General features: G+C 36.3%; 1 protein-coding gene across 4 annotated transcripts in view; it reads right to left on the bottom strand.

The window, feature by feature from the left end:
* Window positions 1-24,008, bottom strand: part of NAA35 (N-alpha-acetyltransferase 35, NatC auxiliary subunit) — a 51,452-nt gene extending 27,444 nt beyond the window's left edge. The window contains exons 1-9 of one of the 4 annotated variants that reach the window (XM_019750096.2): window positions 23,853-24,008; window positions 22,894-23,022; window positions 13,532-13,565; window positions 11,081-11,195; window positions 10,114-10,188; window positions 8,091-8,258; window positions 1,296-1,362; window positions 1,172-1,215; window positions 566-616 (exon numbers count right to left, since the gene is read on the bottom strand). In XM_019750096.2, the coding sequence (XP_019605655.1) occupies window positions 566-616; window positions 1,172-1,215; window positions 1,296-1,362; window positions 8,091-8,258; window positions 10,114-10,188; window positions 11,081-11,195; window positions 13,532-13,565; window positions 22,894-23,017 (678 nt within the window). In that variant the 5' untranslated portion in view covers window positions 23,018-23,022; window positions 23,853-24,008. Of the gene's footprint in view, window positions 1-565; window positions 617-1,171; window positions 1,216-1,295; window positions 1,363-8,090; window positions 8,259-10,113; window positions 10,189-11,080; window positions 11,196-13,531; window positions 13,566-15,106; window positions 15,837-22,893; window positions 23,023-23,736 lie in introns of those variants that run through there. The other 3 variants (XM_019750094.2, XM_019750095.2, XM_074330624.1) reach the window with 3 other exon arrangements.
* Window positions 24,009-24,028: the final 20 nt, after the last annotated feature.

The following is a 24,028-nucleotide window of genomic DNA, read 5'->3' as shown; positions in this document are numbered from 1 at the left end:
TCTAAGTGTTAATAATTTACTACATTACAAACATCTTCACTTATAGTCTTTTAAGTGCCTGAAAATGAGCTGCAGAAAACATAACAAAGCCTATTCTATTAAAATAGAAATACAAAGTAAAGTTTCTGTATCAATAGGACTGATTTTCCCCTAAGACAAAAGTTACACTATTATCTCAAAAACTGATTTAATTAGCATTTTTTAAAAAAGGACTAAAAAGGTACTTTAAATAGTCAAAAAATTTAGGATCTCAACAAAGGTTTGGCAAGTTTTGATACTTTGTAAATTCTTTTTTGCCAAGCTTTGATGTATCATCTGTAAAAGTCATTTTTTTCTTCCTACCTCACAGGAATATTGAAGATTCAGCTTTGAAATCATGTATTTGAAAGAGCTGTTTTATCATTCTATCAAAATAAATACAAGGGAAATACAATCCCTTGCAATGTCCAATTTTTAAAGAAATACCTTAAAAAGGGCTTCCATAAATTATTACGCAGTTCATAAAACTACAACATTAAGAGGTAGACTTCTCTGATATTATCTACCAGAAAATAAGTTCAATTACTTCTAGTTCAACTTCTGGATCTCTTTCTTCTCCTTGTCGACTTCGAGTACTCTAAAATTTTAAAAAAGGTGAATTAAAACAAACACAAACCTGTACAAGCATTAAATTATAAATATACAAGGTAAAGCACTAAATTAATGTTTGAATATATCTAAGAAGCTTTTTAAGAAAAATATTTGAGACTGGGGGAAAAGCGGTATTTAGTATTTATTTTTCTATTACTATATACACAGAAAGTTCATTTTTAAATAAGTTATAAAGATCACACACAAGAATAAGGTATTAAAAACAGCAAAAGCAAAATGGTGAAATAACATAATTAAAAGCACATGGAACACAGTACGTATATTTTTAAAGGGATATATTCATTGAAATTCTTGATGTTTTCAAAACTAGCCGTTAGAAAAAAATAGTAACTTTTACAAAATCACATCATAAAAATAACATCATAGTAAATACTGATCTGTTTCTACACTAAAATGCAAAGCATCTTTTTAATACATCCGTACTAGATGGTTGGCTATGATAAAATTCCAGGGCAATTAATCTGACATTTAGAAGAAAACAAAAATCCTATACAAAGAAAAGAGAAAAAAATATATATACCTTTACTCTTCTTTGCATGTCATCCTCCACATCTTTCAGCATGCCTAGAAAGAGAGACAATGAGGTTAAAAAGGACACAAATCCAAACATTAAACTTGTGAATTATCTTTATAAGTGGTTTTACCTGTAACTCGAAGATCTGTCACACTGTTAGCCATTTTAAATCCGTAAGTCATTGACTGAAAATCTTCCTATACAGAAAAGGAATAATTAGGCCTTTGAGTAGTAGCAAAACCTTTCATTATATTTCTCTTACAAATTCACTATTTGCTAACAAGAAAACAGGAATGGAATATCACCCTGCTTGTCTAAATAGTGCTATCAAACATTCAAGCTTTCCTTATTGGTGTACCCTTAAAATACCATATTCTAATGCTCTCTGTGTCCTTAATCTCAATTGCTTTTCCTTAGGTAATTTAAATACACTTGCATTTAATATGTTCATTTGCAAAATAAGGCTAATGCTTATGATAATATCACATAATAATAACTCCCACTGTTAATTTCTTTGGTCGTCTGAATGAAGATTTCAGGAAGGTACTTGTCTGGAAGTCAGAGGAGAAATAACAACTACAAATATAAATTTGGGCTTCATCAGAGTAGTTGGTATCAAAAGACACAGAACTAGAAGAAATCAACTGAAGAAGGTATAAAGAGAGAAAGCCCAGGACTACTTCAGCATCTAGAGAAACAAGCACAGGAAATGGACTAACCAGTAAGGAAGAAAACAATCCAAGAGACTGCTGTTATCAGGAAGATGAGAAGAAAGTATGTCAGAAAGTGGTCACCTGGGATAAGTGATGCTGACAGGCTGGAGAGGAAAGGGTGAGTACAATGGATTTAGCAAGATGGGTATCATTAGGGGCCTTGTTAAGACCAGTTTCTGTGCAGTGATAGAAAAGAAATGTCCAATTGGAAAATATCCAAGTGGGTGAGAAGACACTAAAAAGGGAAAGTAAAATAAGTAAACATTAACAACTCATTTTTGTATAGGGTAGCAGAGAGATGACGTTGTACATATAAGGAGCCATGGGATTAAGGAAACTAGTGTTTTATTTTAAATTGAATGATATTAATGCATGTTTATAAGCCAATAAAAAATAATCTAGCCATGAAGGAAACACTAGTAATGGAATACAAAGAAAGGATTGATAACCACAGTAGGCAAGAGGGAACAGAATCTAGAACACAAGTGGAGAGGCTGAGCTTAGACTGTCACAGGGATACTTTCATTGTAACAAGACAGAAGGCAGAGTATGTGGGTACTAACATGGGTTAGCACTTGTGATAGTGAGAAGATGGGGTATTTCTAATTACATCTGATGCCATCTAACATTTCATTAAGGTACAAAGAAAGCTGATAGAAGGGTTCACATCGAAGGTTTGAGAAGATGTGGAAAAGTCACCTTAGAGACTGGAACAGAGAATTCACTACAGAAGTGTTATAGGACTCACTAGCATTGAGTGCCCATCTGAGATTTGCAGTCCCAAAATTAAACACAGACACGCAGATGTAGGTTTTCCCTAGCAGCCTGCTGTTTGGGTGCAAGCAGCGAGTGGGCAAATGGTTGGGGTTTTGCCAGATAAGTAACACATTATGATGAGATGAGAAAGGCAAGGGAGTTAAGAGTGTTTGAAAAAGAATGATTTCAGCACTGGATCAGGGAAATGAGGACACAAGGAAAGTAACAGAGAAAAATTAAAGCAGCAGCATCCATAAACTAGAGGTCTCTGTGGAACTGAAGGCTAGTGGGAGTAGGGGGATCAGAGTAAATAAGCAACAAATAAGTAGTGATCAAAGGGAAATATGCTTGAAATCAAGATTTTGGAGGTGAACAGATTAGTAGGAAAAAATATTTCTTCGTTTATTCACTCATTCCTAAATCATTTTCTGAACACCCTATGGTGACTAGCTAGATAACCAGGGATACAATGGTAAAATATAATCACTGTCATTATAGAGCCTATTATCCAGTGAGAGAAGACGTCTTGACAGGTAAAGCCCATGTACTTTATTGTTACTTTACAATGTTTTTACAGTACTGCCAAGCTATAACTGCAGAAAGTTATCAGGGATATTTAGAGTTCTATAAAACATAGCATTTAAACAATGCAGCCCTGCAAGGAAATTTAGAAGAGTAAAATATTTACAATCGTCATTGTAACAGAACACCCAATACCAGTATTGAATGTGATTCCACCAAGCAGTAATCTTGACTGTACTAGTAATGTAATATTCTAATAAAGTAATTTTTTTCAACCACTTCTAAAACAATTGTGTTATAACAATAGTAATATGTTATTGCTCTGAAAATTCATTTCACAGATAAAACACTTTGCATAAAGATTTCAGGGGCTCCTGAAATGTTTTGATTCACTCAACCAAAATGTCAGTACCTACTACAGACTAGATACTGGGTAACACAGTAAGGGTACAAGTAAGGGTAAAACATGCACATAGACCATTCAAGATTAAGACTTGAAACAGTTGAAAAGTGGATTGTAACTTACTGTATATCTACTACTACTAATAACAATAGCTAACATTTATTGTTATGTGCCAAGCATTGTTTTAAATGTTTTACTTATATTAACTTCGTTAACCCTCACAAGAATGCTGAGGTGGGTACTATTATTAAAGTACGTTTTATAAATGAGGAAACTACGGTATGGAAAGGTTAAATTCCCCAAAAATAGAGAAAGCTAGTAAGTGACAGTCAGAACACAAACTTAGATGGCCTAAATCCCCAGAGACTGTACTTTAACTTTTATTTTGCAAAAATTTCAGATTATAAGAACAGTAAGAAGTCCCATATTCCCTTTGCCTATATTCCCCAAATGATAACATTTTACTACGTTTGCATTATAATTCTCTACACTTTTTTCTGAAACAGTTGAGAATAGGTTGCTGACTATGATGGGCCTTTTACCTCTAAACAACTCAGTGTGATTTCCTCTGATATAACCACAGTATAATATCAAATTAGGAAATTCATGTCTCATTAATCTGGAGCATTTCTTTGTCTTTCATGCCCTGGCATTTTGGAATAGTACAGGCCAAAGTCATTTTGTGTATGTCCCTCAATATGAGTTTGCCTCTTGTTTTTCCAAGATTAAATTTATGTCCTATTTGATAAGACTTCCACAGAAGGATGTTGTGCCCTACTGACAGCATTGTATCTGAAGGCCAAGATGTTGACTTGACTCATGACTGGTGATATTAATTCTGGTCACTTGGCTAAGGTGGTATCTCCCAAGTTTCTCAACTGTAAACTTATTGTTGCCTTTGTAATTAATAATTATCTTGTGGGAAGATACTTGGAGGGTAGGTACAAATCCTTTGTCTACTAGTTTAGTATCCTTTGACAGATAACTCTTGCCAGAACTAATTATTCAAAACCTGTATTTTTACCATGATGCCAATAAAACGAATGACGTAGATCTACACACGTGGCACATATAGAAACCTATTTTCTATTGTCTAAGGGGAAAAAGTTGCAAACAGGTTACATAATTCCATCACGTTAAATAAAATACACATGTATACGTATTATAGAAAAGATTCAGAACATTACATATCAAATGGATAACAGTGTTTACCCTTTACCAGGCAAACCAGAACTGTTACAATTTCATTTATTCATTTTGTATTAGAAATGTTTGGCTGCAAGTAAGATAAAAACCCAACTACAATAACTTAAGTGATGCAGATTTATACCACGCCAAATAACATGAACATTAAAAGAAAAATACGTAATTCTTCTTTCAGCTCCATCACCCTAAGCTTAGATTTTCATGTTTGTCACTTCATGTTTACAAGATGAGGCAGTACCTCTAAACATCACATCCATGTTCAAGGAAAGTGACAGTGGAAGGGACGGCCCGTACCGTTATTCTTCACACTGGTATACTACTAAGAGCAGACAGGATGCTATTAATAATCACAGCAGGACAAAGGGTGCCAAGAGGACTGGTCCATGCAAACCAGTATGTACACACACCAGCTGTAACAGAAGAACGTGTTGAGAAAGGGCAGAGAAGAAAACTGAAGTCTGTCTGGGCAAGTCAGGAAAGTGGGATCCAAGTGTAAAGATAAGCAGGACTTTGCCCTAAAATGGTAAGTAAAAGAGAAAAGGCTAAGAGCCAGAAGGAACATTGTGTACACAAGCATGAGATAATGAGAGAATAACACACTCAGGATTAGCTGAACAATAATATGCCAAGGGGAGAAAAACAAAATTTGTGAGAAATAAAATGTAAGCATATACTACTCTGGCTCATCTGTCATTAACATTTACATAATCACAATAATGTCAGCAATGAATAATGATTTAACCAAAAATTGAATTACTATTTGGGGTAGGCAAAGACGTAATGTGCGAATGCTAAAAATGTGCTGATATACCATAGCTAAAAACTGTTAAATCCTTAAATCTAGAAATTAGAATATAAGCTTACTATCCAGAAATATGGAAGTATATAGTAGGAAAAAGCTAAAAGAATTCAATATTATTATGGAATGGATAAAGAAAAAGCAGGGAACTACAATTTTTCATTGTAAGTCTTGGGGGCTATTTAACTTTTTATACTATGTACCAGTATTATTAGTTGTATTAAAACATACCCCAGGGAAAATTTTCAAATTTTCAAATTTCAAAATTTTCAAATTTTCAAAACTGAATGGAACCAGACTACACATTGTTAAGACAGTAACTAACTGGTAGTCAAATGGAGAAGGGACTAGAGGGAAACACTGGGCTAGAAACAAAAGTTCTGCCTAAACCTAAAGCTGACAAAGGCATGAACCAAAGCAGGAACAATGTGAGAGAAGGAAAAAAACAGTGCCCAGATTCAAGATATTTGCAGGGTAGAAGTAAAAGATGCTGGCTGTAGGAGGTTTAAAAAAAAGTATTCAAACATAACATGCTAGATACTATTTTGCAAGATACAGAATGAAAGAGGAAAAGTGGTTTGATGCGGGAATTGTGGTTTCCATTTTGTATGTGTGAGCAAGATATTAAGAAAGAAACATCTTTAGGCAGCTGAAAATGTATCCAGTTCAGGAGTTAAAACAAAGCAGACACATATCTGAGATTGAAACACACCATCACTTAGGAACTTCAGAAGCATCCATTTCAAAGAAATTATTTATTATAAGTTATTCTTATTTATTCATTCCCAGATGTCTTAAAGACAGTAGTACGTAATCATTTTTTTTCTAATTATAAAATTGAGGCAAACTTATCTGAAAAATCTGAAAAATTTAGAGGGAAACAATGACTATTCATATCATACACACACAGCATGTGAGTACCTGTTTTCCCATCCTCATCAACATGATGTATTATAAAAAATTTCTAATCTTTGCCAATAATGGGTAAAAAATGGTATCTCACACTTTCAATCTACATTTCTCTTAAGTTTAAGCATCTTTTCTTATGTTTAAAGACCATTTTATTTTCTGTGAACTATCTTCTAATATACATATAAAAAAACTTTTAAACTTAAAATATTTCATCTATTTGCAATTTATTTTGATGTTATAAACAATGTTTGTATCCCCCAAAATTCGTATGTTAAGTCCTAAAGCCAAATGTGATAGTATTTGGGTGTGAGGCCTTTGGGAAGTGAGGGCAGAGACCTCATGAATGGGATTAGTGTCCTTAAAACCTTAGAAGAGGGACCCCAGAGAGTTCCCTCTCCTTTTCTGCCATGTGTGGACATAATGCAAAGATGGCTGTCTGTGAACAGGAAGCAGGCCCTCACCAGACACCGAAGCACCAGTGCCTTGATCTTGGATGACTTGGCCTCCGGAACAGTGAGCAATACATTTCCGTTGCTTAGAAGCCAACTAGTGTATGCTATTGTTACAGAAGCTCAAAGGGACTAAGGAAGATAAGTTAATTTTCAAGGGTGCTAATCAATTGTTCCAGTACTTTTTGTTAAATGAATCCTTTCTCTGCCCCACTGACGTCTGATGCCCTTTGGTACTTTGAGAATGTAGGTATTTAAAATAATTTGGATTTCTCCTTTCACTTAACTTAATCTTTTAAAAAATTCCACCCAATAGACTGAATTTTCCATAATGACACCCATATCAATTCAAATATGTAGCTAGATAACTAATGAGCATATAAAAAGTAGACAGTATTTCATAAACAACTCACAAGTCATGCATTTAAATGTGGACAACCATGTTAGGTATATATTTAATTACTCTCACATACATAACCTTAACTTAGAAGAGCTTTACATACTATACACTGGACCATCATAGAAGCCTAAGATTTATTTTGGACCAACAACAATGTTAAAAAGAAACTTGCCAGTTTCAACCAAGGGAAGAATTAAATAATCACTTATCAATAATCTCAAATTCTATCACCTTTCCCATTAAAATTATCAGTATCTGAAACCTTATTTTCTTTAAGGAGAAAAAAAATCTTTCTATGTCTAAAACTCAGAACACTTCCTCAGGGTCAGGTGCTTAAGTACTAACAGGAGGAAAATGTTTATACCCTAAAATATTCCTCATACCCTTGTTCCCCTTAGCAACCTCTTATCCAAAGACTGAAAGGAAAGCATTTCTGTGTTATAATTTATAAGAGACTTGTGGTCAGAGGCCGGCGCTTCAATTTTCTCTGTGAATCCTCACAATGTCCAGAACAAAGTACTCTGCACATAGTGGATACTCAATGAATGGTACAGATAGAAAGACCACACTCTAAGATACAAATCCTTCTTTGGAGAGAACTGGATTACTTTAGCTAATGTATTTGCAAACAGCAATAGCATCAGCTTAAAAAACTGTTTTTAACTATACATGTTACAAAAATATATATCATATGGTCATTTAAATACATCACAGTGAATAAGGTAGTCAATGAGCTTCAAGAATTCTTACACTACAAAATCTTACCTCTTCAAAAACAGCAGCTTTATTTACTTTTTCCCTTGCAATGTCACAGATTTTCAAGATTCCCAGAGCAAAAGCTTTCATGGCAGGATCTTCTATAAAGTCTGGATTATGAATGTAAAGGCACGTAAATACTGTCTGTGCCAAGGAGTGGCCTTCTAACCATGTTATCTATAAAAGAAATAAAAAAAGGTGTATGTTTAAAGTGACACAGAGTCTGCAGTCTAAGTTGACTTAACAATCAAAGACCAGAGTGCTACAAACCCAAATAAATATAATAGTAATCACAAGATTTAAAAGGTGATTAAAGGGAAAAGACAAAACGTTAGAATTCATTTTCATTGACTGAAGTCTTTCAAGAATCGTATACCATAAATATGATTAGCTGAAAGATACAAATATGGAAAGCATTCTTATGTATATTTCAGTTTGCAATATATTTGGAGACTAATGAAATTAGAGTGCCTCCTTCTATAGCATTCAAAAACAATCAATTTCACATTAGTCAATGAAAATCCACAAACTAGGGAATGTACAATTTTAGAGCTAATTAGGCCCTAGTCACTCATCAACCCTTCTTTTTCATCCTCACTACCACTAACCCAGTCAAGAACATCATATCCCACTTAGATGACTGCAAGAATCTATATAATGGTTTTACTGCCTCCCATCTCTAATTCAATACCCCAACCAGAGGAATCTTTCTAAAATACACAAATAATCATTCAACACTATTTTATGGAGTAGCTACAAAGGGCCAAGTACCATGTACTAAAAGCTGGGAATACCTATAGCAGCCAAAATTGAGTAACTATTTCCCAAGTGCTATGCTAGGTATTTTCAAATGTCCTATGATTCTTCCTCACACTTTGAAGAGGGTAGTATTTTTCTCCTTTTACATATAAAGAAACAGTCAGAGAATAGAAATAATTTTGCCCAAGTTTATATAATTATATTTTACACTAAGTTCAAGAATTCTGCAATAGAGCAAGATACATAGTTTTACATTACAAAATGAGAAATGTACATGAAAATTACTGTAATTAAGGTATGTATTTTGTATTACCAATGTGCAGAAAACTTTCCAGAAGACTATTTGCCTATGAAAGGCTGAACTCTCAGATACAGTCCCAAGAGTATCATACAATGGTTATTCAACTTTACCAAAAACTCTCCCTCTTGCCTTCATTTGTCCTATTCCACTAGGACTGTAAACTGCTAAAGGGTAATAAAGATATCTTTGAGGGAGAGACAGCTTTGGAGGAAGAAGTATCAGGATTAGGATTCTGGCTATGCCCCTTCCTAGCAATGTAATCAGAGGCAAATAAAATGATGCCATATATCGAATAGAGCTGATGTAAGACCTAAGTGAAAAATATACATGTAAAACACCTAACAAAGTAATTTACACACACTGGCACTCAATACTTACTAAATAACCAAACGAATAAATTTTACATATTTCTAAGGACAATGATTTAAAAGTTTAAAAAGAAAGGGATAGTCAGAAAGTAGGCAAAAAATAAAAAAGGTAGTACAAACGAGAGTTTTCCCACGATTAACCAACAGTATCTAGGGAAGACAACCTATCCACCATACAGAAAGCACTAAAAAATTTTCGTCATTTTCAAAAAGATGGCCACTTTACTACAATTTACCCCAGATTAGGAAAACTACTTCTCCAAAGCTAATCCAAAGTTCTTTGTTTCGATTCTATGCTTCTTTATACAACTTTCTAATTACAGATTTGTTTCCCTGGGTATCTTGAAAACAAAAAAGGATACTATAGAATAATGGCTATGTTATTATCTTCGCTGGGAAGAAAATATCCCCTCACTCAGAAAATGAGAACCCAAAATCACCCAGATGAGAAGATTCTAGAATGTTATTTCCTGTAGCAAAATTTGGCCTGCTAATCTTATATACATCTTACTAGACTCAACATTAGTGTGTATACTTTTAAATTTAAAGATTCAGGTAAGTCACAGTTTTTAAATTAACCAATAGTGCTATTTTTTACTCTTACCAAACAGCAAAAACATGTATCCATTATCCCTATCAATTCAGGCAAGGTGAGGTCTTTAATTTTAATGGTGCCATCCTAAAAAGGAGGGGAAACATGACATATAAGCAGAAGTTTTTAAAAATTTATGTATAGTGGCATTTTGCAAATGCTATAGCAAACCTAGCTATACAGTCACATTTTGGCTTTCAAAAATTAAGTATTTAAAAATAGCAATTCTAAGAAAACTCTGTCTTATCAGCTGATAAAACTAAGATACCAAATTAACTATGTAGTCTTAAAAATAGTGTATCTTAAATAGGCCTTCATTAAGAAAAACCAAAGCCGTTCTCATTTGAAACAGAATAAAGACTTTTATAAAGAAATGAAAAGTCAAACCAACAAGTATTTTATAAGTACAGTTCAAAGTAGTTTCAAGAATATCAAAACTTGCAAATAAAATAAGCATTTTTAAAAACACTTCTCTTAAGTTGGTTAACTACACTACCTGTAAATTTTGTTTACAATATCCATTTACTTAGCAAATCTTTCTTCATAAAATATGTAAAATTAAACTCTGGCAACTATGAATGAATTTCTCAATCAATTCTCAATGAGTAAACTTCAAATTCACTACCACAAGCATTTTACTTAACATATTAATACATGAAATTTAGTCCCTAAGCCAATTACCCTGGTACTTGAATATATACTTAAATGCTTTCAAAAATCAATTTTAAAAGTGTATACACACACACACACACACACACAAATTTAGAGCAAGCTTTTAATGAAGATCTTATATATTTTCAGATTTCAACAGAAAGAGATAACTAAAGGTCATAACTAACTCTTGCTTATATACCTCAGATACTTTTAGAAATTTATACTTTAAGTTAATATACTAAGTTTGATTTCCATTATTAATCAGAATGTTTTAACATAAATAACAAACAATAAAAGATAAGACCAAAAGCACAATGGTGACTACCTTGATAGCTTGTTCAAAATTGAGAACTTTTCGATTAACTTGGTTTCCAATCATGCCAGCATCCATCTTGGGATCCATCATTTCAATGGCAGACATTGCTTCAAAAAGACCAAATCTGCAAATAAAAAAACTGTTTCTGAACTAGTTTACCCAGATTCCCACAACGGCATAAAATTATGATACTTAGGTAACTACACTATCCTATATTTTTAAGTCTTTCCTACTTGCTAACACTTCTACTTCAACTAAATAACCTCCCTTTAACTCAACCATTTTTCCATGTACTTGTCACTGGAATTATCTTACATGCACTGTGGAAGAGAAAACGAAAGATGGTGGTGGTGTTTCCTTCCACAAGGCTGCGCATCAGAAACGTATGAACCAAAGAGATCAACTGATCTATAATGGACTGCACTTCTCCTTCCTTAAATAATTTTCTCTGCTTAACATTTAGAAAGTTATGCTTGGGATCAAATATATGGTGATGGAAGGAGAACTGACTCTGGGTGGTGAACACCCAATGGGATTTATAGATGATGTAATACAGAATTGTACAGCTGAAATCTGTGTAATTTTAGTAACAATTGTCAACCCAATAAATTTAAAAAAAAAAAAAGTCATGCTTGGAAGAACTATTAGCAAATGTAACTTTTAGCTTTTTTCATTTTCCTTATATCGTGAAAGTCCAACAATCTGGCACATTACACTGTACAATGCCCAAAGTTTTGGCAAGTACATAATGAAAAGTAATATGGAAATCCTGATGGTCTGGTATTTGTGGCGTATTAGCCATGAAAACAGATAGTTGTGACCCACTGTGGACTAATTAGTAAGTATATCATTAACTGAGATACACCTCAAGAAATGGGAGAAGAAAAGCCTAAAAGAAAGTTTGACTGCAGCTATTTCATTCATTCAGCAAAAACTTACTGAGTGCTTCCTATGTGCTAGGCACTTGGGATATATAAGTGAGCAAAACAAATTTGCCTGCCTCATGGAGCTTACATTCTAGTGGAAGGAAACAGACAATAAACAATAAAGGCATGTAAATTACAGAGTATGTTAGTACACGCAAGGGGAAAAGAAAAGACAGCTAAAGATATGAATTGGAAAGAAACAACTTTAATAGATGGTCAGGGTAGGCTGCTGTTCCCTAGACTGAGCCTACAACCTCGGGGAAATAGAGGGTGAAGTCCCGCAAGCTGTGCTCTCGCAAATCTTGTTCCACAGCTCTCCTGCATTAGCTTGTGATTTTGTTTGATTATATCCTTCCTGTAACTGCCTACAACATCAATATGATGACCTACAGTGGTTCTCAAATTGTGGTCCCTGGGTTAGCAGCCATCAACCTCACCTGGGAACTTGCTAAAAATGCAATTTCTGCAGTCCCACACCAGACCTACTAAATAAGGAACTCTGGGGGTGGGGCCTAGCAATCTGCATTTTTAAAAGCCCTTCAGATGATTCTGATGCACACTCAAGTTTGAGAAGAACTAAATTTCAGGTTCTAATCCTCCTCCTCAAATGTCCAATCTTGTCCACTTACTAATTTAAAATTTCATATTCCTAACCTTGAAAATTGAGCTTGGATCTAGCAGTATGGGCACTGAAGCTATCTATGAGAATCAAGCATTTCCCTTTATTTCACCTTTTCAGGGATTCTCAATTTACTTTTCTCCAGGCATTTAGTCACCTATCCCTGGTCATCAATCAGCCTATCACATATGACATACAACTAATACTTTCTCTTCAAGGAACTGCACATCCTATACATTTACCCTCAAAGAAAGGACCATAGGTCAGTTTCACTGATACCGATATTTCATATCACAACTAGGGTTATTGGCCCCAATAGCTCACTGTGGGGACAGAGCCCCAGAAAATAGTTTACAGGCTCTAGGCCTCATGTGGAAAGGTGCTGGCTCGGCTGTGGCTGATTGGCCGTAGGCTGTGGCCGGTTAGCCGATTGGCCACTGGTATAACTGCTGCGGCTACGGAGCAGAGCCGAGGAGAGGAGAGTGGAAGAGAAGAGCCGAAGAGAGCGGAAGAGAGGAGAGGAACAGGGTCGAGAGAGTGGAGAGTCGTCAGTCGGTCGGTTGGCGGAAAGGCGGATGGCAGGTCACGCGTCCGGTGAACCCAGCCTCCAGTGAGACTGTGGTGGTATGGCTCCCCTACCTATGGCTCCGTGGGTGTTCCTTTTTGGCCTCACCATATCCTGCGTTCTTGTGTGGGGAACGGGAGCAGAGACCCCGCAGGCCGCCCCGCCTGAAAAATGGCATGGCGAGCAGGCCTCCGCGCACGACACTCACCAAAGTTAAAAATATGTTTATAATTAGTATTATTTTTACAGGTTTGAAATGTAAAATAATCAGACTTCAAGGAACACTACTGTACACACTAAAAAAATACATGGAAATATCGCACACTATTTCAAAGGACACAAATACTTACAGTTTATCATGAAGCAGTTCTCCCAACTTTAATTCTAAAAGAAAGAGAAAAATCCTTTGAATATCATATTTACATTTAACTTTTAAGGCTAAGAAAAAAAATAAAACAAAGTATTAGCACTGAAAAATGTGCCTGCATTACTTCAAACTTCATTTTCTAAGAAATGGTTGTATTATTTCTACTCAATTACTAATATAATGCCTTCTACACAGTGACTATTTAGAAACTAACCGTAAATTGGACTTTTGAGAATTAACAAGTTACCCTTCATGGGCCACAATAATCCAATCAGAATTACCAACCTCATTTTAAAAAAATCACTAGTAAATTCCTCCCTAAATAAACTTTTTCAGAGAACTCATTGCTATTTCTCAAGTTGTTTTGATAACACTTCATGTCATAAATCTCTTTTTGTCCTAGGAACAGTGTCAAAACTATTTTTTTAAGTTATATTTTATTTATATAATATAGAAAACACTTGTGTAAACATCAATCAAAGCAGTGGTCATCCCCTATAAAGTTCTCAACCTTGGCTGCATATTAGTATCAACCGGGGAGCTTCTGAAAGTTTCAAAGTCCAAGAAGCACCCAAAACCAACTAAATCTTAGAAGGTGGGACTTATGCAGTGGTTTTAAAGCACTCCAGGTGATTTCAATGTGCAGGTAAGGTGGGAGCCACTACTGTAACATTTCAAGTAGCTTAAACATTGATGGTCAAATACTGTGGAAGGTGTAAACAAGCAGTTTTCAGAACTTTACTCATCCTCCTAGCTAATAATAAGTTAACATTTTTAACAGTTCCATGTACCAATACAGATACATCAATGAGAAGTCTATATCAAAATGCTACAATAAAGTATAATAGAACACACCACAGTTCTCAAAGACGGTCTGGGAACCCAAGAGTCTGTGACGTTAAAATCATTTTCATAATTCTAAACCATTGTCTTTTTCATTTTGACATTTGCACTGATAATGCAAAAAAATGAAGAGGGTGGAAAAAAAAACAATGTTGGGCAAAACTGCTATAGCTTCAGCACAAATCAAGACAGGTGCCCCAAGCTAAATAGTATTCAACTCCATGGACTTGCGTTTAAAAAAGACAATTTTTAAAAAAAATTCACGTAAGTCCTGAATGAAACAATAAAAATGATTAATCTCAGAGGCAGGACCAGGTTGCAGCAAGTGAGGCACCTAAGTACAAAATTTAAGGAGGCACTCACTTTCAGGTAGTGCCTTTTTTTTTTTTTAAATTGGGTAACAGTGTGTTTTTTTCCAGGACCTATCAGCTTCAAGTCGTTGTTTTCAATCTAGTTGTGGAGGGCGCAGCTCACTGGCCCATGTGGGAATCAAACCGGCAACCCTGTTGTTAACAGCTCACGCTCTGACCAACTGAGCCATCCTCCGGCTGTCCCCCAGGTAGTGCCTTTTTAAATTCTGCATTCTAAGTGCCTCACTTGCTTCACCCCATTGCAAAGCTCTGATTTATCTTATTAAATCTCAATCTTTGAGTACATGTCTTTTTAGCATTCTATTTGACAAAATCGGAAGTATACATTAACTTCCGCTGCATACCATAGTAAGGCTGTTTCCAGGAAAAGCGCTTGCACAATTATCATGGAACACCATTTTTACTTGAAAGAACAAGTGACAAACTATAGTTATTCAGAATTGAGAATATGGCATTTTCTCAAAAATAAACAAGTTTGTAGCTTTAAGGAAAAAAACTGACAATGTTTGTTGTCAATGACAAAATTCGAGCTTTCAAGCAAAAATTAAAATTTTGGAAAACATGTATCTGCCTCTGTGATCCTGCGAGTTTCCCAATAGTTATATTTTGCAAATGGCAATGCATGTTACAAAATTAGGCACAGATAAAAGATCCATCCAAAGTTCAAGACAGGCCAATGAATTTTAACTTAACAGAACATGAAAAGTCCACTGATACAGCTTCACATTATAACTAATATTTAAGAAAACTGCCACCTGTAAAGTTTTGGTACAGTATTAAAGAAGAATATTCACAATTATCTGAAAAGTTTCCTCCACTTTTCAACTACACACGTATTTGCTGAAGTCAGATTTACTTCATATACTCGTACTTCAACCAAAACAAACATGTGGCAACAGTTTGAATACAGAAGCAGATACAGAATTCAGGTGCCCTCTATTATGCCAACATTAAAGAGATTTTCAAACATATAAAAAAACTCCACTCATCTGAGTTATTTTTGTTTTGGAAAATACATTTATTTTCCATCAGAAAAACATTACGTTAACATGCAATTGGTTTATTATTATTTTCAAATGAATTAAGTATCTTTAACTTTTGTTTTAAATTCTAATACAGTAAACATCTATATATATGTGTGTGTGTGTATATATATATAAATAAATAAATAAATAAATAAATAAATAATAAAAATATATATATATATATATATATATATATATATATATATATATATATATATCATACACGTGAACAATAGGTAAGAATGTAATTTTTAGTATAATGGGGTCCTGAGACCAAAAAAAATTGAGAATTGCTGTAATATAATCTATCATCTCCTTAGGGTAGATGTGGGTACCAAATAGCTTCACCAAACTTGAAAATAAAAATACTCCATAGACCTAGAAGCCACTCAGTCACTCCGGTCCTTGGTTTCCTCATCTGTGAAATGAGGGGCTGAACTAGATAATCCTTGTGGGGTCCCTAGAACACCAGTAATCAATCAGATCACTCACTAGTAAACGATAGCAGAAAACTTGAACATTTACTCACTAAGCAGAGTACCGGCACTCTCACTGCACAATCAATAACTGGACATAGAATCATGATCTTGTATAGCACTATAGACATAATAACTTGGGTCTTACCCAACTGGGCACCAGTTCTCAAAACATTTAGAGAAGGATAAATGTTTTGTATTTTCATTAGCATACAGGGCAATGACATCATTACACATGCAGTCTCGAAAACCCCACTAAACACTAATGAGTTCAAAAGGCAAATTAATGTATTATTATCTCCGGGAAAATAATTTTAACCTAGCGTACCTACCCCATAATCTTGGGGGTTCTAGGGATCACAGACCACCCCAAACCACCGAACTAAGTTAACACAACAATTTTTTTAAAAGGGACTTCTACTTTTAAGTCAGTCTTAAGTAGATGCAATAGAACTTAAACCACTCAGAGCAAAGGGAAAAAAATTAGATATAAGGAAAAGCTGATGATTCAAAAATTTCTGGACAATCTTGACAATAAACCACGTTTTTATTTTATCCTCACTCTCATGAGGCATGAATAGATATGTTGTGAAAGAAAATTTAACTTAATTTTGTCAATTACAGAACTTCATGACATTTTACGGAGAACATCATTTCTTTTGCCTTGGAAATGAACAATGAATCATAACTTGTGGCTGGAGTTTTATGCAGCAGTGTGAGCACTTGAAGCATATGATCATTCTCCTGAAGAAATGTCATCTAATAAGACAGAGGAAAACATGCAGTTATGTAACAATGCAAACACATTTGACCATCTTATAAATGAGAAGGTGATTTGTAAACTGGTGTTATAGATCTTTAAAAAGATTTCTTTTTTTTAAGATTTCGATTAAGATATAGCTAACATACAATATTGTATTAGTTTCAGGTGTACATCATAGTTATTTAACAGTACCCACCTAGCACTATACAGAATTATCACCATATTCTCGATTATATTACCTTTACATTCCCATGACTACTTTGTAACTACCAATTTGTATTTCTTAATCCCTTCACCTTTTTCACCCTGCCCCCAACCCTGTCCCATCTACCACCCCTATAGATTTAGTACCCATCTGACACCATACCTAGTTATTACTGAATAGATTTCTACACATAACATTACAAATGATGGTTAAGTTCCCAGCTAGTGTCCCTATGAATCTATTATATAGCTAAAATCCAGTACCATTGCAATACTGACATTTAAACAGATCAATTAGTTAACCCCTGAGTAAAGGTGGCCAACTCAACACACGTATTATCAATAAAGTGGAAGGATAAAGACATTTTCAGACATCAAGAGCCTCAAAACATTGTATCTCCCATGTAGTTTACTCAGGAAGATAACATAGCTAATCAAAACAAGGGGGGAAAGTGAAAACCTCAGGGTGATGACAAAGGAAGAACTCAGGATCACACTAGGTACAAAAGCCTCAAGAAGTCCAGATTGGAGCAAATTAAGAAGCTCAGGAAGAAATTTCTTTATGGAGATGTGAATAACAGGATGTCTGATGTGTCTGAATGTCTTAAGGAGATTTAGACTACTGGTGAAGAGTCTAAGTTAAAATCAATGATAAGTACATTGATTGTTTGGTAAAAATTTTTTGTATAACTGTGCAGGAAGGGAAATGTAGTAACAGTTTTACTCTTTGGCTCAGCTATGAATAATGTTTGCATATGCATCGTGTAGCTATAACTATATGGGGAGGGAAGGAGTCCATAGATAACGTCTAAATTGGGAGTAGAGGGAACCAAGAAGTAGTAACGAAAGCATGCTATCTAGAATCATGAATACCAAAATAACTAGCTAAAAAGGGAAAAGTGGTGAGTCTGAGGACATCTTTTCTACTGACCAAAATTCCTAGCATAAAGCAGAACACACAATACAAGACGTGGGGAAAATCTGGTAAGATGCATCCAACAATGCAGAAGAGCCCTCCAAGTGCACCCACAGTCCCATTCCCTCCCACTGCTTGCTTTATGTTAATGCTCGCTGGTAGACGTGTTAAGACATCCAATATCCATATGTTTCTTTCCTGAAGAATCCAGGGTCACAGAGGTTAAGAGATAGCTGAACATTCTTGAAAGTAACCTAAATGAAGTGAACTAGCAGCACTATTCAAATTTTAGCAGAATAATTCTTTTTTTCTTTTTGGTAAGGTCTATCCTGTGAATAAGATGGTTAGCAGCATCCTCACGGTGTGTACCCACTAGACCCCAGTTGCCACTCTCCCACCTCCACTGTGACAACCAAACATGTCTTAAAACATTGGCAAATGTCTCAAGGGGAAAGATCACACCCAGTGTAAAACCACTGATCTAAAGTGATCCACAATTAACAGTGTATCCACAATTACCAGCTGCCCACCCAACCCATGCCCCGACACTGAAAATATTCTTCATAATACAGAAGAAGGAAACCATAATTTTAACTTCTAAAACCAAAATCATTTAAAATAATACTTTACAGGTTCCCCAGGTCTTTCGCCAGGACAATTACTATCCATCTTTTTCCTCTTAGAATAAAGTGCTAACAAACAGCAAATTCCTACAATGATTCACAAACTGGGGTTTAAGGAAGAATGAACTAAGCCATTGAACAGAGGATGCGTCCATATCCTCCTAGACTAGAGCTTAAAAAGAATGATAGAATGATAGCCAAACTTGGATTACCTCTGGGTTCTAGGCACGTAGTGGTGTCTAGAAGAGGTTGTTGGCTCTCCACAGAACATGAGGAAGAAGGGAATGTGGTAGGCAGAAGGAGGAGCAGTGTTTTGTGGTCATTTATGTTTAAGTGAAATTTTTAAACTGTGGGTTTATAATTCAGAAAGAACCTAAATATAGACAACCAAATGGAATATGAAGAACAAAAACTATTTTACAAGTAGCAAAATGAGATGGTTTTAATTAGGCAGGGTTTCCTAGAGAAGCAAAGCTCAGAGGTATTTTTTAGACGAACGATACATTACATACCAGACAAAATAACAGTGGCACCATACATTAAAAATAATTTGGACACAGACAATAGTTTAGTGGTTACCAGAGGGTAAGGGGGGTGGGGGGTGGGAGCTGAGGGTAAGGGGGATCAAATATATAGTGATGGAAGGAGAACTGACTCTGGGTGGTGAACACACAATGGGATTTATAGATGATGTAATACAGAATTGTACACCTGAAATCTATGTAATTTTACTAACAATTGTCACCCCAATAAATTAAAAAAATAAATTAAAAAAACAATAATTTGGAAAGAAAAATCAAGAATGCGGAGGGAATAGGAAATGTGGAGGGAATCTATGTCATTTCCATAACAGAAAATAAATTATGAAAGTTAGAATTTAAAGCAGAGGACTTTGAAGAGCCACTAAAAGAGTAAGTAGAAATATGCATGAAAAACATTGCCACCCATATACAGATTATTTTACCATACCCTCCCCACAAATCACCAAAGTCTAGCCAAAATGTGATCACACTGTCATCAAAGAGGAGAAACAACTGTAATAGTTAAACAAAAGGAGGTAATGATGTCTGTTTTAAATTTAGTTTTCGGAAAGTTGTTAGAACAGAAATCTAAACTATAATCCAGGCAATAAGTCTGATTATTTCTAGAGGGGAAAACAAACTATTAATACCACAATCTCGAGCTGCCAACAGCCTTTAGTCCTAAATCTACACATAAAGGAAGATTAATTTTAAGAGTGTATCAACTTTTTGATTTCAAGAAGTATACCTCACATTTGTGCCACCTGAGACAGTGAAGGAGTTAATTATGGAAGAATTTAATAGGATGGTTTGATATTGGCAAAAATAACATGCCAGCTTCTCTTAATCCACACCGAAGCAGGGGATTAAACCATATCTCCTACTCTAGGTTCCTTCCAAAGAAGCAGAATTATTCACAGTTCCTCAAATATATAACTATCACTGAACTCTGGCTCTAATGGTTCATCTAAGTCTAAAATAATTCCCTCATATTCACTTAGAGAAACTCGACCACTCCTTTAAGGCCCAACTCAAGCCATATGTACTTCATAAAATCTTTCCCGTTTAGGTTCATAATGACAGACCTCTAATATAGATCACTTAAAATCAATGCAAGATGATAGGTATGATCCACTTAACAGTCTAAGCTCTCTGACTATACTGTAACTTATACTTTTTTCTCTCTTCCTTAGATAGACATATATGGGCAGTCACCCAACTCCCGATGTAATGTTCTTTCCACTATCTCACTTACGCATACTTTAATTGGACATGAATTTTTAAATAGTTGAAGGGTAGGCACATGATTTATCATTCTGCTTATATTCAACTGGCTCTTTCCACCTGTAGCTGCTCCAAGTCTTTACTCCTCTCCTTAAGAGCACTATTTTAAACACACTCCACCTCAGCATCACCAAAGACCTAACCTTGTTTACTAAGAAAATAGAAGCCAAGCCATCAAGGTGTGAATTCCTCCACCATTCCTCCCCATCCACTTAGAAATATATGAGGTGTGATCAGAAAATACGGTGAACATTTAAATAAAAATAAAAAAATTACAGTAAAAGACACATTGCCATTAATTCCCTCAAAATACTCCCTTTCACTTCGAACACACTTATCCCATCATTCTTTCCACTTTCTGAAGCCGTTCTGGAAATCCTCTTCCGTGAGTGTATTTAATTGCGCTGTCATGGCTGCCTCAATGTCCTGAATCAATTCAAAACATTTACTTTTCATGGTCATTTTGACTTTGGGGAAGAGCCAGAAGTCGCGTGGTGCCAGATCCGGTGAATAAGGTGGATGAGGACACACCGTAATATTTTTATTTAACAGAAATTGCCTTACCAGAAGCATTCTGTGACAGGGAGCTTTCCATTGTGATCAACAAATACGGGGAATGCTGCTGAGTGCCATCCAAAGGGAAGGCAGGGATCTTCAATACGGGAAGCAGTGGTGTGTGATGAGTGTCAACTTGTTTGGTGCAGTCAGTCAGGTGTGAGCTATGGTTGAGAGGTGTTTCAAAGTGTGCCGTAAATTATCCTCCAACATGACAACACTCCATGTCACATATCACTTCTGGTACGGCAATTTCTGTCAAATAAAAACATTACGATGTGTCCTCATCCATCTTATTCATCGGATCTGGCACCGTGTGATTTCTGGCTCTTCCCCAAAGTCAAAATGATTCAGGACATCCAGGCAGCCATGACAGTGCAACTAATGACACTCACGAAAGACTTCCAGAATTGCTTCAGAAAGTGGCAAGAATGATGGAACAAGTGTTCGAAGCGAGGGGGATTATTTTGAGGGATTAATGTCAATGTGTCTTTTACTGTAATAATTTTTTTATTTAAACATTCACGACATTGTTTGATTTCATCTCATATCTGTGTCTTCACCATTCTAACCTGTTCTACTGGTTGGGAGTATGTCCCTATTATTTCCCCCGGAATTAATTTCTCTACCATGTTCTTGATCCCCTCCTCTCTTGAAGTTCAAGCTCTCACTCTATCATTTATTCCTTCCTCTTATCTTCAACCTCCCCCTTTCACCTCAAACCAAGAAACACGCTCATTTCCCTAATCATTTATTGCACTCACTATGGGCCAGGAAGTGTTGTGCACCAGGGTTGCTGACAAGATCTCTGTACTCACAGAGCTTATATTCCAGTGGATGAGTGACAATAAACAATAATTGAAAATGATGATTTGTGACAGTAGATAAGTGTTATGGAGAAAATAAAACAGGGTGATTCAACTGAGCTGGAGTTGGATAGAGGAGAATGAATCTGCTTAGATTTGTTGTTTTGACAAGTCCTCACAGCAGAGGTAATACTTAAGTGGTCAGGAAGGAGACAGCTTTTTGAAGACCTAGGGGCAAAGCAATTTAAGAGAGAGTAAACAAAATATGCAAAGGGGGGGCACTTTAGAGTATCTGTTAAGGTTCCAGTTTCATTCTTTTTAAAGTGGCTGTCCAGTTTTCCCAACACCATTTGTTGAATAGATTATTCTTTCTCCCTTGTATATTCTTGGATCCTTATCTATCAATACCGTAGAGTGTTGACAGATAAGAAAGACTTGTGACTACTAACATAATGAGCCTAAATAGAACATGGTACAAATATGAAGTCTGAGTGGTAGGTAGACACCAGATCATAAAGGCCATGGGGAAGAAGTTTGGATTTTATTCTGTTCTACATGCAACAGGAAGTCACTGGAGCATCTTAAGCAGGGAATAACATAATCTGATGATTTTCAAACTTTAAATATACAATAATACTACCGTCTTTAGGTCAACAGAATTTCTGTTTCACAGTTCAAAATTAGTGCTATGTACTCTCAAAACTTTACTTAAAGTTAGAAAATTTTTAATAGACGAAATTGCCTTAAGATATGTATTTAATGCTATACCTCATATATACTGGATTTAAACGAAAGTTAAAACTAGAGGGTATAGAGAATAAGTGTGGTTAACAAACTTAATAAATAAACCACACTTACCTATTGATTTTATTTATTGAGACAGTTCAGAAATCACAATCAAGATTTTATTTTACCCTTTCCGAGATTTTGAACTTTTAATCCAAAAATAAAAACTCACCTCGACAAGCTTCTTCAAAATCTTGGGTTATGTCCACCCAGTTTGTATTACTTTTTTCCATCTTTTCTGGTATACTGAGCTCCCATCCTGAATCATCATCTTCTACAGAAGCTTTCATAACCATTATGCCTATAAAATTAATATTGGTGTAAACGAAAGGATGCAGCTTTCAGGGCAAGAGTATGTGCAAATCACGTGTGTTTTAATTATTGGATGAAAACCTTACTAAACTTAAGCAGCGCTCTTTTGAGTTGGAGGCTGGTACTGGAAAAACATACCTTAATGCAATTAAATCTCAAGTTAATTAACCCTACTGCTGCTCACTTACTAATAGCCCACCACCTACCAGAGCTCATAAAGAGTGTGTCTTCCCATTATTTAAGAAAAATAATAAATCATTCCACCACTGGCCCAAACAAACTCCAGAGCTTTCAACTTTCAACACAGGCCACAAATGGCCAACGCACTCTTCCGGATCGCCTCTCGCAGTCCAGGACCCCATCCGGCAACTACTCAAGTGAAGGTGGTCTCTCACCTGCCAGGAGCTCGCCGGGCCAACCTCTCCCTGGCCGCGCAAGACCCCGGCACAGCCTCGCCAAGGAGCACGGCATGAGGGAGCGCACCGCGGTGTCCCACCCCTCCAGGCCCAGAACTGGAGCGCACCTGATGCGAGTACCTGCCCCACCCGGCCCTGGCACCGGCCCCACAAGGCGTCAAAGCAAGGACAAGGCTGTTGTCATGCGGGAGCGCGGGCACGCCCGGTGCCGGGTCGTAACCCCGGTAACACCAGTCAAGGCCAGGGCCTCCGCGGGCACCGGGCACCGGGAAGCCCGAAGCTCCTACCTGAAGCGCGGCAGGAGGGCCGGGGACGCAGGGTGACCTAGCGTCCCCAGAGTCCGCCACATGCGCGGGGGCCGACAGAGAGAGAATCTCAACAGCTTCGCACGGGCGATCCCTACCTACTTCTTCCGTGGCCACCCGAGCCGCCACGGACCGTCCAGATCGCCGAAATAACGACACCTCCTCCGCCGTCGCCCCCTCCCCTCTCAGCTCAGCCCGACCGGCGGCGTGCGCGCATGCGTACGCCTGATACACGCGCGACCCCGCCCCTTCTCCCTCACTCCTAGGGACTTCG

Source organism: Rhinolophus sinicus, linkage group LG04 (assembly GCF_036562045.2).
Source record: "Rhinolophus sinicus isolate RSC01 linkage group LG04, ASM3656204v1, whole genome shotgun sequence".
Taxonomy (NCBI): Eukaryota; Metazoa; Chordata; class Mammalia; order Chiroptera; family Rhinolophidae; genus Rhinolophus; species Rhinolophus sinicus.
The sequence above is the reverse complement of the archived record's forward strand: the minus strand, read 5'-3'. Positions and strand labels throughout refer to the sequence as shown.